The 14,250-nt window shown below is 45.5% G+C and overlaps 1 protein-coding gene across 2 annotated transcripts in view; it reads left to right on the top strand.

Moving 5' to 3' along the window:
* Nucleotides 1-14,250, top strand: part of lrrc1 (leucine rich repeat containing 1) — a 250,060-nt gene that overhangs the window by 155,741 nt on the left and 80,069 nt on the right. For both annotated transcript variants that reach the window (XM_078213275.1, XM_078213276.1), the window contains exon 11: nt 13,521-13,636. In XM_078213275.1, coding sequence (XP_078069401.1) covers nt 13,521-13,636 — 116 coding nt within the window. The remainder of the gene's footprint in view (nt 1-13,520; nt 13,637-14,250) is intronic.

Raw genomic sequence — 14,250 nt, forward strand, 5'->3', positions numbered from 1 at the left:
TAGAGAGGAATGGGAGTTACTTGCCTTCCTAGCTGACAGGGTAATGGGTTACACAGTAAGAAGTTTAACAACACCAGGTTAAAGTCCAACAGGTTTATTTGGTAGCAAAAGCCACACAAGCTTTCGGAGCCCCAAGCCCCTTCTTCAGATCTCCACATCAGGTTAATGGATGAGCAGAGAGAGGATCAAGAAGGGGAGAAACTGCTTTTTTGAAAGAATCAAAAATTGTTTAAATCCAGATGATGATTTTTGTAAAGGTTAAAGCTGTAACTATTTTGATTATCACATCAAGTACAATCGTTTCAGAATACTGATGAAGTTTTAGACTGTTGAACTTGAGTGCTTTTTATACTAAATCACTAACAATTTCAGACATTATGAAATTCAATCACTTCCCAACTGCTTCACATTTTTGTGTTCAAAATTGGCAGCACAGCATTTGTATGCAATGGCTTTTTCCAGTTGGATTTGGTTGGGCTGTGGGTGATTACATTACCTCAAAACTAGTCATTCTTGTCTCTTGCAAGTAGTAAAAGCCTTGCTCCAAATGACAAGTGTATTGTGGTGAACTTGATCTGCTTTCTGCTTTTTCTGTCATTGAGACAGGAGTTGGGTCGATGTGTGGCTCTCTGTCTGATACACATCGTTTAATCATGCTCCACAATATGTGTTGATATTTTTATAATTATATTTTGTTGTCCTTTACCTTATAACCGTCCATCCTACAGAATATAACTCCTCAAAAATACTCTTACTCTGTCCAAATGTTTATTACTTGCGTTGAGTTTTTCTAAATTTATCTTCAAGATTTAGGGAAAGCTGGCAAATCTACCTTTTACTACGTATCCCCAGTTGCCGTGAGAAAGCGGTGATGGGCATCCTCCCTTTGTTTTGCCACTTCAGAGGGCAGTAAGAGTGTGAGCTAGAATGGCTTCCAGGTTGAACTGAGTGGAGATGCCAGGAACTCTTCTCTCAAGGGTAGCAATGAAGTATTTAGGTTTTTATAGAAACTTGCGTGATCATTTTTTGACTGCTGGCAGATTACAATATCTTATTCAAATTAGTTTTGTATGCTGCTAAAGATTTAAACTTGTCCACCCTGGGTTGCTAGTTCAGATCCATAACTGCGACACTGCCGCACTTCGCTGCACATTTCTGAGAAATAAGTGGGTATTTTAATATTGGATCCCCCCCCCCGCCTTTGCTCCTTTTTTTTGAACACTATCGACAGTGGTGTGGTCAGCAGGACCTGGGTATATCAATTATCGCTTGCATGTCGTAGTTTTTTAAATTCTAATTGTGAACCACTACCGAGCAAATGTTTGTTCAGATCGATAAATGGACGGGTCATGGGGTGGTCGGAAAAGAGCTTGTTTAACTGGCCAGCAAAATCAAGGCGGCCAGTTTTATTCGAGCAGCAGTCACCATTAACCCTAGGGATTCGAATAGCACTGGAGTCGGTCTGTAATGACTTGAAGAAGTGTCCATTCTATGCGTGCCTTGGGGTTTGAAGGCGGAACGCATTTAAAATTTAGCACAAGTACCTCTAAGAGTTGAAAATGTAGCCCAGTCGCCTTGACAATTTTAAAATTTAGCACAGCCGCCTCAATGATAAAATTTAGCATAGCTGCCTCAAAGATTGCATAGTTGCCTTAATGATGTCTTAATTAGAGAAAGGTAGCGAAAGAGCACAGCGTTGGATTGTGTAAATAACCCAGTTAATCGTACTAGCAATATACAAATGGTATGGGAAATGAGTCGGTCACGGTGGACCGACAGGTTGCAGGGTTTTTTAAGTAGGTGCTTCCATCAGAGATTCTTGTACCTTGCATTGGTCTGTACTGTAGGCTGAATTTCATCATTTGGAGCACCTTAGGTTCCTTCATTCAGCATTTCCGTTAACAAATTGCCCAACAGAGACTCATCTTCTGAATCATTTGCCTCATGGGGCTCCATCATTATGTCCTCACCTGGCCTCCATACCCGTGCCTCCATACCCATGTGTTCGTTGGACTGCACTGTGGGGTCTGCGTTTGGATCAGGGTTCAGGGGTCCTTCATCCTCGTCTTCCAGTCTAATTAATCTATGTGTCTGGTCCCTTACCCAGGTGGGGGATGCAGCATCGGGTGTCCCCATCAAAACAATCCGGTGTCGTTTAGTCTGGGCCTCACTGTTGGGTCTGGGGGCTGTGAAGGCTGATGTTTATGGGAGAATCCATAATGCTGAGAGGGCCGATATCTGGCGAGTCGCACCAGTCCTCTAGGGTGCGCAAGTCTCCTGTTATGTCTGGGTCGATCAGTGCCCCTAGGGGCACTTCAGGTGTGGACAAGGCTCTGGGCTGTAGTGTGGTCGGGGTCTGAACCTGAAAGTGGATGAAAAGATGTCCGGGGAAATACATTTCCTGGGTGAGGCCATTCCGGTCGCCGAGTGTCATCCTCCCCTATCCCTAATAAGAGACGGTGGAAGTGATTATTCTGAGTCCTGTAAGCTTCCAGTTGATTGACGTGGAACCAACCAGTTTTCCCGTTGACGATCAGGACCTTATACGCTGAGGGGCTTATTTTGTTGGTGATGGTGTGCGGACCTGCATATCTCGGGGACAAGAAAGAACTGAGGTTGTAGAGGGAAATCATCACCGACTGGCCGACTGTATATTCTACCGGGTGTACCCTTTCATCGAAATATGCCTCGCTCTGTTTCCTTTTAACTCCTAATCGGACAGCCACGGCTAACTGGGCTGCTTTAATGTTTTCGGTTATTTCCTGGATGGCTTTCTCGTGGGTGAGCGCTGTGATAGCAGGCTCAGTTAAATCAAACCCCAATAAATATTCAGCTGCCCTCATAGGTTGACCAGTCATTAATGTGTGGGGGGTGAATCCAGTAGAACTGGAAACAGGGTTGCGTACCATCATGAGGGCAAAGGGAAGTACTGTATCCCATGTTGTGTTGTTTTGCTGCACTGTCTTTCTAATGATCCCTTTTAGCATTTGGTTCATGCGCTCTACGATTCCACTGGATTGTGGATGGTAGACGATGTGGAATTTCAGTTGGATGCAAAACATAGCCATAATGTTCTGCATCGCCCGCCCGGTGAAATGTGTCCCTTGGTCGGACTCTATGCTGCGGGGAAGACCCCATCGTGTAAACACCTGCTGGGCTAATATCTTTGCGGTGGCCTTTGCTGTGTTGGATCTAGTGGGGAATGCCTCGACCCATTTGGTGAAAGTGTCTATTATTACTGGGACGTATTTAAATCCATTCCTACATGGCGGTAGTGGGCCGATATAATCAATTTGGAGATTTGTCCAGGGGCCTTCTACTGGGCGTGTGTGCCTTAGCTCCGCTTTTCTGGCATACCTACCGGGATTGTTCTGGGCACAAATTAAACAATTGTCGATATAATGGACAACATCATCGTGCAGTTCGGGCACCAAAATAATTATTTTAATCGCTCGGTTGTTGTCTCTATGCCCTGATGGCCATGTCCGTCATGGTACATGTAGATGAGCTGATTTCTATCCTGGGTAGGGACTACGTATGTGCCTGCCTTTCATATCAAACCATCTTGAATCTGTATTTTGTCTTTCCATTTCTCCTATGGGGCTGGGTAAACTCCTTCTAAAATTTGTTTTAGGGAACTGTCAGTGCGCTGCGCCTGGACCAGGTCGGCTATATTAGTTTGGCAAATGGTCACAGTGTTTACTCGCTCTCCTACAGGTGGCTGCCAAAACTGTCCCGTACGAGCACCGGCTTTGGCTCGTGCATCAGCCTTACAGTTACCAGGTGGGGAGGTCCTATGGTGGCTTCTAACCTTAATAATCCCATATGTGCGCCCTTCGGTGGCCTGCAGAACATATGTTAATAAGGGGGCTGATGGGAGGGGCTTTCCGTCCGCGGATACGAAGCCTCTGGCTTCCCATAACGGTAGGAACTCAGTCAGGCTGTTGCACACGTACATACTATCAGAGTGTATGTTGGCAGGGGTTGGAAATAGGTCTGGGTGACTCACTACGTATGCGACTGCTGCTAGTTCGGCAGCTTGAGCATCAAATGGCTGGGTAGTTTGAGGGCGAGTTCTATTAGTGGCCGTCCCTGTTGATTTTCTACATAAATGCCACATCCTGCGATTCTGGTCCCATTCTCTATGGTGGATGAACCGTCTACATAAATTCTCATGGCTGAGTCTGTCCGTTGGGTGGCTGTTTGTTTTGTCCCTGATCGTCTCTCCTGTTGTTTCAGGACCTGTGGGGTCCTTTGTGGCTATAACCTGACACTCATACGGATCTCCCCCATAATTTAAATTATCTGCCCGGAACGTGGGCACTTTGGTTCGCTTTACAGTGATGTCCCTACCCTGCAGTAGTCGTGTCCAACGGGCAGCGCGGACCTGGCTTACTGAGCCGTCTTTAAGGCGGCCATCCAGCAGAAGCTGGGTTGGGGTGTGTTCAGTGAGGACGGTTATTGGGTTCAGTCCGGTGATATCGGCAAAATGTTGCACGGCTCGCGAGCAGGTGTTGTTCACACCCGGAAAAGCCCTGTCCGACTGGGTCCAATACCCGTGAGGTGTAGACCTGGTCTACCATGTCTTTCTTGTAATAATACTGCTGAAAGTGTGTGGTCGGTGTCTGCAACTTCTAAGGCGTATGGTAGATCTGGGTCAGGGACTAGTAAGGCTGGCGCTGTGGCGAGGGCGCGCCGTACATCAGTTACTGCAGCTGTGTGCTGCACAGACCACTTGCAGGTCGTCCTTTTCTTTAGCAATTCGGAAAGTGGGGCTGCCTTGGTGGTTCTGACAGTACCCTACTAAACCTAGGAAAGACTGGAGGGCATTCTCATCCCGGGGCAGTGGGAGGTGCAATATGGAGTTTATCCTTTTCTGTTCGATCTCCCTCTTCCCATGAGTAATATATATTCATATATATTAATAATATATTCCAGCAAAAAACAAGGATTGTAAGAAAAGGGAGAACCAGCCGTGGATAACGAAGGAAATAAAGGAGAGTATTAAAATAAAAACAGCTGCGTACAGAGTGGCCAAAAATAGTGGAGAAACAAGTGATTGGGAAAAATTTAAGAAACAACAAAGAGAGACTAAGAAAGCGATAAAGAAAGGAAGGATAGACTATGAAGCTAGGCTAGCAATTAATATAAAAAATGATAGTAAAAGTTTTTATAAATATATAAAAAGGAATAGAGTGGCTAGAGTGAATGTTGGACCCTTGGACGACGAGAGGGGGGAGTTAATAGTGGGAAATGAGGATATGGCTGAGTCTTTAAATAAGTTTTTTGTGTCGGTCTTCACGGTGGAGGACACAAATAGTTTGCCAAATATTAACGATAGAGGGTTGGCAGCAGGAGAAATACTTAATACAATTAATGTTACCAGAGAGGCAGTGCTGGGTAGACTAATGGGACTGAAGGTGGACAAGTCCCCGGGTCCGGATGGAATGCATCCCAGGGTATTGAAAGAAATGTCAGAGGTAATAGTGGATGCGTTAGTGATTATTTATCAAAACTCGTTGCATTCTGGGGTAGTGCCGGTTGATTGGAAAACGGCTAATGTTACGCCGCTGTTTAAAAAAGGAAGGAGACAAAAGGCGGGTAACTATAGGCCGGTCAGCTTAACGTCTGTAGTAGGGAAAATGCTGGAATCCATTATTAAAGAGGAGAAAGCAGGGCATCTGGATAGAAATGGTTCGATCAATCAGACGCAGCATGGATTCATGAGGGGAAAGTCGTGCTTGACGAACATGTTGGATTTTTATGAAGATGTGACTAGGGCGGTTGATGGAGGAGAACCGGTGGATGCGGTGTTTCTGGATTTCCAAAAGGCGTTTGATAAGGTGCCCCATAAAAGGCTGCTGAAGAAGATTAGGGCACACGGAGTTGGGGGTAGTGTGTTAAAGTGGATTGGGGACTGGCTATCCGACAGGAAGCAAAGAGTCGGAATAAATGGGTGTTTTTCCGGTTGGAGGAAGGTAACTAGTGGCGTGCCACAGGGATCGGTACTCGGGCCGCAACTGTTTACCATTTATATAGATGATCTGGAGGAGGGGACGGAGTGTAGGGTAACGAAGTTTGCAGACGACACAAAGATAAGTGGAAAAGTGAATCGTGTGGAGGACGGAGAAGATCTGCAGAGAGATTTGGACAGGCTGAGTGAGTGGGCGAGGATATGGCAAATGGAGTATAACGTTGAGAAATGCGAGGTTATACACTTTGGAGGAAATAATAACATGGGATTATTATCTCAATGGAAACAAATTAAAACATGCTACCGTGCAAAGGGACCTGGGGGTCCTTGTGCATGAGACGCAAAAGCCCAGTCTGCAGGTACAACAGGTGATCAAGAAGGCAAATGGGATGTTGGCCTATATTGCGAAGGGAATAGAATATAAAAGCAGGGATGTCTTGATGCACCTGTACAGGGCATTGGTGAGGCCGCAGCTGGAATACTGTGTGCAGTATTGGTCCCCTTATATGAGGAAGGATATATTGGCATTGGAGGGAGTGCAGAGAAGGTTCACCAGGTTGATACCGGAGATGAGGGGTTTGGATTATGAGGAGAGGCTGAGGAGATTGGGTTTGTACTCGTTGGAGTTTAGAAGGATGAGGGGGGATCTTATGGAGACTTATAAGATAATGCGGGGGCTGGATAGGGTGGAGGCGGAGAGATTCTTTCCACTTAGTAAGGAAGATAAAACTAGAGGACACAGTCTCAAAATAAAGGGGGTTCGGTTTAAGACAGAGTTGAGGAGGAACTTCTTCTCCCAGAGGGTGGTGAATCTCTGGAATTCTCTGCCCACTGAGGTGGTGGAGGCTACCTCGCTGAATATGTTTAAAGCGCGGATGGATGGATTCCTGATCGGTAAGGGAATCAAGGGTTATGGGGATCAAGCGGGTAAGTGGTACTGATCCACGTCAGATCAGCCATGATCTTATTGAATGGCGGGGCAGGCTCGAGGGGCTAGATGGCCTACTCCTGCTCCTATTTCTTATGTTCTTATGTAATCACTGTACCTCGGTATATAACCTTGGGTTGCAAAATTTGGATCTTTTTCAGGTTGACTTTGCAGCCTAATGAGTGGAGCAGTGCAGTAATTCATCCAGCAAGGTTACATGTTCCTCTTTGGTGTTTGTCTGTAACAATAAATCGTCTACATATTGGAACCAAGCACTCGGGTTGGGAAAACTTTTCTAGTCCGGTAGCTAGTCGCCTGTGGAAGATGGATGGGGAATTATGGAAACCCTGTGGTAGGCAAGTCCAAGTATATTGCTGTCCCTGGAAGATAAAGGCAAACTTGTACTGGCAAGACCGATTTAAAGAGATGGACCAGAAGCTGTTGCTGATATCTAGTACCGTGAAAAACTTTGCCTGAGCTCCCTGTCTCATCATGATGACGGGGCTTGTGGCTCCTGTGGGGGCCGTGAGTGGGGTAACCTTATTTAATTGGGTATGGTACGGCATGGTAGCACAGTGGTTAGCACTGCTGCTTCACAGCTCCAGGGACCTGGGTTCGATTCCCGGCTTGGGTCACTGTCTGTGTGGAGTTTGCACATTCTCCTCGTGTCTGCGTGTGTTTCCTCCGGGTGCTCCGGTTTCCTCCCACAGTCCAAAGATGTGTGGGTTAGGTTGATTGACTGTGCTAAAATTGCCCCTTAGTGTCCTGAGATGCGTAGGTTAGAGGGACTAGCGGGTAAATATGTAGGGATATGGGGATAGGGCCTGGGTGGGATTGTGGTCGGTGCAGACTCGATGGGCCAAATGGCCTCTTTCTGTACTGTCGGGATTCTATGGATTCCCGATAATTGACCGTTAACCTCCATGGTCCATCTCCCTTCTTCACAGGCCATATCGGCGCGTTATTTGTGGATGCTACTCATCTCAACACCCCTGCTATAATAGACTATCAATTACTTTGTCCACCTCCCTCTCTGCCTGTCTGGGGAAACCGTATTGTCTCTGTGGTTTCGGATCCGGCCCTTCAATTAACACCTCCACAGGTATCTGGCCACAATCATGTTTATGCCGCGCAAACACCCCATTGTTTCTTTGAAGCACCTCCCTGATGGCTGGATCACTGCTAATCGTTAAGGGATCAAACCAGAATTCCTCTATTGTGCTAACCCTATTAGCATATGTCCCGACTGGAATGATTGATGGCGCTCTGCTAATCGTAGCCATCTGCCAAATACATCGATTTGCTGGATCAAATGAAAGATTACATTTATTCATATAATCGGACCCCAGGATGTGTTCAGCGTTTGGGGGAAGGTCAACTAACACCACCGGATGGTCACACACCATGTTACCTAGACGGACCTGTACAGGGGCTGTAATGCGTCCCTCCTGCATGTGTCCTGTGAATCCACTCAGTGTAATTATGCCCGTAGTTGGCCAAGGGATGTCTGTTTTTAATTTTGATTCATTCAGGGTAGTTCAGGAGCCTCCGGTATCCCAAAGGAATTCTACAAGGTGGCCTCTTACGTCACCGTTAACTAGGGGTTTCCCTACACTATCCCACCTGGTGCTACAGACCCAGGTTGGGGAGGCCGGGCACCGTCAATCTAGGGTTCCATAGGCGGGGATAGTTGGATACAGTGATGGGCTCGTGCTTACGGTATGCATGGGGTGACCGGGACCATCTATCGGTAGTGGGCGGGGCTCTCTCTCGTACCTAGGAGCTGGTCTAACTGGTGGAGCCGGTGGTCCTGGTAGTTTCGGGAACCGTGTATATGGTGGCGGGGGTCTCCTACAATCTCGGGCGAAGTGTCCTGGCTGCCTGCAATTAAAACATGTCCCTCTATCTCTCCCCGGGACTGCTGTGTAAGGTGGAGCTGTACTTCTCTGGTATTGGTGATCCCCTCTACCCTCGTTTCTCCATACTGGACCCTGGCTCGCCCTCATCGGGAGCATTCTCCCCTCCCTTTCTGACCGTGACATTGGGTCTCCCTGAACTTCCTGTTCCCAGACTCGAGCTAACCGTCGGAGAACCCATGCTTCATTGTGTGTGGTCTCTGCGGCGTCAAAATTAGCGCAGGCTTTCTTTCCTTCCTCTGTGGTGTGCGAGACTAATGTCCGAGCCCATTTGAATGAATCAGCCTCATTTAATCGAGCCCGATCTAATTCCCCATATACTCCCGTGAAGTGGATCCATAAACGACCAGCAAAGGCAGTCGGATGGTCCCCTTTCCTGTCTACATTTATTTAACCCATCTACAGGATCCCCTTTATTAAACCCTACCGCGGTCAATATCACTTCCTTAATTTTGTTTAAGGTTCTTTCCCCAACATTTTGAGGGGCTGGCAGGGCAGACCGTACAGACTTGCTTGAGCACATGACTATCAGCTTCACTTCCTCCCTTTCATCTAGCCCATGCATTATCTCAAAGAAACTGTGTGGATCAGCCGATGGCTCAAAGGTTGTGATTTTATTTGCGATCTCAGCCAATTGTGCCACCGTAAACGGGGTCGTGTATGTAACAGCTGGGCCCTGAGACTCTCCTACCCAACGTTCAATCGTCACTGGGTGCATCGGTACTGGAGGTGAATCTGGGGGCACGGTGGGTATGGCTTCCCCAGGGAAAGATGATGGTGGACCCCAATTCTTGGTTTGCGTAATGTAAAGTCTAGCATTCTCCTTTAACTCTCCCAATCCGCATTCTCTATCTCCTCTTCATCTACTGTCCCAAAGGTTCACATAAATCCGTTCAGAACCGATAATAGGGATTCCAGCCGTGAAATTTCTCGCTGGCATTTGGAGTGGTCAGCGGTGGCCTGTCTCTGTTCTTTACTGGCTTGATGGAACGCTTTTATTGCCGCCTGCAGATAGTGCACTTAGCTTCCAATCGTGCTACTGCCCGCTCGGCTTCACCTTTGGCCAAGACAGCGCGCTGGGCATCTTGGTAGGCTCTCTCATACTGGGTTTGAAAATTGCCCAGATGTAATAAATTTGCCTGGTTGGTTCTCTTTAATTCATCCACCTCTCTGTCCTTTTCGGCTCTTATTTCTTCTATCCTCTCCTGCAGCTGTTCCTTTAGTTTCTTAATCTCCTCCTCCTTTTCCTCCTGTGCCTGCTTCAATTCCTCCAGTTCCTTACGAACTGTGTTTAATTCCTTTTCTGTTCCTAGCAGCTGTCCTAAGCAGCTCACAATGCCAATTTCTTTCTCACATTTATCTGCCCGTTTTCCCTGAACTTTCCTCAGATCATCCCAATACGTCTGTCCTAGGGATCCCGGTCCCGTCTCAGTATTGGCACAAGATTCTGCCCATAGGGGCCACCCTTTCTTCTTCATGTATTCCCTGATGTTTGTTTCCCATGTGGGACCCTTCTCTGTCTCTGTGCTGTTTCCTGCCATTCTATATTCAACAACAAGGGATAGGGAGTTGATCGGACTGTGGGTACGGCTTTGGGCTGTGTTCTGGTCCTAATCCCTCCGGATTCCAATGTAAACCTACAGAGTTTACCCTAGCCTCCTTGTTAGTAACAATGCATGCACAATAAACAATTTCCCAAAAGCAGTTATTTGTCCAATAAGGAGTTTACACCTGTTGGCTCTGAGTTTTAAATAATTGTTCAATATAGATTCTGCGGGATTCGATATCGGAGCAACAAAGTTACTCCTTGTCGATATCCCGGCGGAGTCGCCAATTGTTGTGCCTGCCGCACAGTCTGTTTTAACCGTTACACAATGGACAAAGAGCTGCGAGTAGACGTCTTGTTAGTACAACCAATATTTATTTAAAACACACAATCAATAATCACCCACCCAACCAACAATAAGTTATCTTACAGAAAATACTAAAGTTCAAGTTCAATACAAGACCTTGACTTAACTTTGCATGACTGGCAAGTACCCAAGCAGATATTGGCCTTTATCTGTGCGCTGGTCTCGGTCGTCCTCTGCCAATCTGGTCCTTTGGTCTGGTCTGGTCTGGCACTCTGGCTCTGGTTTTCCTTCCTTCTCGGGTGTAATGGCTCTTATCGTGCTGGTCGTTGCTGGCGACGGTCACCGTTGTTGTAGCTCGTTCGCGGGGTCAGAGAGAGAGAGCGATTCTTGGTTGTGCAGCACCCTTTATACCCAGTTCGCGCCCCTTTTGGCCATTGCCAATCAATCGATCAGGACTTGATCACCCTGATGGATAAAGTCCAATCGGGTGCTGCCACACCAATCTCTGGGTGTGTCCGAAACGCCATGTCTGTAGGTGCTGGGGGCACGTAGAGTACACACCTCCCTCCCAAATAAGGGGTTACGGCGTCCCTATGTCTGGTAAACAACCCAGTTTGACCAGAAAGTCTCTTTTGTCCTGGAGATGACCCATATCCTGTGTATTCAGTGTTCTGAGTTACAGTCGTTTTAGTTCTTGCCCAATTGTCCCAGAGTGCTTTACAAATCGCCATTTTAGGTGACCCGTTTGGCCACAGCACATTGGAAGGCAACAAAAAAAATTAAAATGTCTAGTTTTAAAATGTTTTTTTGCTACAAAATGGAGGAATATTGTTAGTAAGGAGAGGGGACAGGAAAAGAAACTATAACCTGTTCTGTCAACCTCCCCCCACTCCAGTCAACCCCAAGCTTCCCTCTTTTACATTCGGACAGGACTTGCCGGAAAATAACAGCAGGTTAATGATGCACGCTGTTTTGGTTGCACAAATTGGTTCGCAGCTTCAAGAGATTACGGGATATGCTGTGTACTGCTTGTCTCCAGAACTTGCTGGTTGATTTAAAACTTGATGGATTTTCATTTAATTGCCTATGGAACTCACTGCTGAAAGTGGGGCCTGAGGTTTAACTGCATGAGTAGCTTTTTGACGATATGATAATTGTGAACGCAGTGCAAGTCGATCTCTTGTGGCTCAGAGATTGGGCAGTTTAAACAGTTCCAATTTTATTACTGTGCATAGAGAATTGGTTTTTGAAACGTAGTTTAAAATTTTAAAGTTTTGTTCTTACTTTCCTGTGTCTTCCCACTTTTCCTCTTCCAGATTTTGGATTGAATTCACCCTTTTTCTTTCTGTCTTTCTCTTCTGTTTCTTCCTCAACCCTTAATCTCAGTGGTTAAGGAGATAGACTGGTCCTACTTTTTATTGAAGTCCCAGGTCTGCAGTGCCATTATCAACATATATTTCCATTACATTAAGTTACATTGCAAAATAAGTTTTGCACACCACAGGGTGGAGGGAAAAAAAAGGTTTTCCTAATGGTGCCCTGATGGGATGCCTCGGCATGCTCGGTACCATCATTGACCAGGAACTTTGTGGTAATAATGATGCCAAAACTGTTAGGGTTCACCATCATTATTTCTCTGAAACTGACAGCAACTACTAGAGTCTGTACATGCACAGTTAAATGTGGAAATCCAGGTGTTGCTGTCACTCATTCTGCATCTCCCCACAGGCTACGGTATCCCGAGACTTGCAAGAAAGTAGAAATATACTTGCCTGGCAGGGAAGAGTCAATGATCCGACAGGTTGATATCCCAGGCAAGGGTAGAGTCAGTGATCAGGGTAGCTGATGAAGTTCAACTGTGGCATCGCCTAATGCAATTTTTCAAAGCCATCTCGCCTTTTGGCTAAAATGAAGCATCAGATCGAGCCTGGGAGGGGGAGCAAAGCCTTATCTTGCCAGCCTGGATTTTGTTTGATCGAGCCCAAGATGGGATGCAATGTCTTGTCAGCTTGGATTTTGCCTGTCTCTCTTGTGGGGACCGTGAATTTAATTCAGTTTAATTTGGTTTTTTGGATGGAATAAAAAAAATTTTTAAAGTAGAAACGACCAAACTGACAACTTGCCCTTCGACACTATTTGTCTTATTGCAAAAATTCTTGCAAAAGTTCAACCTCACTGAATGTGATGCAATTACATTTTTAATAGTCCTCTGAATTTGTAATTACTGTTGAACAGCTTGCTGCCCTTGAGAAACTAATTTTGTGTTTGTGGAATTCAAACTTCTCCATGGTATAAAGAAAACATTTTTAATTTATTTGAAACTTATGATATTTCTGCTGCTACCATAATCCCACATGTTTAATCCAGTTACTTTTTTGGCCCTCTGAAAAACTTATTAATTGAAAGTGAAAAATTCAATACCATTTATTTCCTGGTTGGCTGTCTGTAAGGATACTTCAATGTGATTGGCTGTGTACCCTGTTTGATGATATCATTGTTGTTGGGTGCATTGGGATCTCCATGACCTGGTGCCAGATTTAAGCTGCCGCCGGAAAGGGGAAAACCATGCCACAGTGATCACGAGATCTTTATGGGCAGCTTCCTTTGTGGTCAATGGTCAGTGCCTATACTTCACCGCTGACCAGAAAATCTGGGCCAATTATTATTTTAGATTTCGTAATTGGTATTGGTTGCAGGCACTGTTGTAACAACCCAGATATTTGCCCTCAGAACGTGTAGTAGTAAATTGAAAATTCTGAATTAGGATCACATTCTGGAAGGTAAATTCTAATCCTTAGAGACAGCAGGGCATGTGGAGACTTTCCTAACCCCTTTGTTTTCAAATGCAGATTGGTGGGTGCTGTAGCCTTAACGTCTTCAGTCTACGAGATAACCGATTAACAAGAATCCCGCCAGAAATTTCACAGGCTACTGAGCTTCACGTGCTGGACTTAGCTGGAAACAGGTAAATATGTTTTGGAGGTAACAGGTTGGCATTTTTGATGTGCTTACTTTGCTACCAGAAAGCTACTGAAGATGATAAGAATAGTGAAAAATTAGGATACTGTTTGAAACGCCAGTGCTGGTGGTGAAATGCAGATGATTTATATGTCAATTTAGAACAGGTTTAAAAGTGCAATGATCTAGACAGAATATGAATTGTTTTGAAATTCATTTTTAGATATTGTGTGCGTTCTGGGAGCTTTACAAATGCATTTTTCACCTTAATGAACTTAGCAAAAATGAGTTCTATATCAATAACTATTCCTTAAAAGTCCAGTATTGCTATTTTCCTGAAAATTCAGCAGAGGTTATCTGTTACAACCAAGCTGTCCAGTGAACAAACCTTCCTTTAATCCATGCAGTTTTCCATGACAACAGCAAATACAGAGACTAAGGTCACCCAGTGATGTGAGAAAATGACTGTCATTGCTTTCATTTGGAGCGTAATGAGGGGGTGTAAATCTTGTATCAAAATCTCTCACTCCACAAAATGCTGCATAAAGTATAACAATTGAAGTACTCTGTTGCACACATTCTGGATGTGCTCAGTCTCCAGTTCACCTGATTAGAGATCAT

Source organism: Mustelus asterias, chromosome 5 (assembly GCF_964213995.1).
Source record: "Mustelus asterias chromosome 5, sMusAst1.hap1.1, whole genome shotgun sequence".
NCBI lineage: Eukaryota > Metazoa > Chordata > Chondrichthyes > Carcharhiniformes > Triakidae > Mustelus > Mustelus asterias.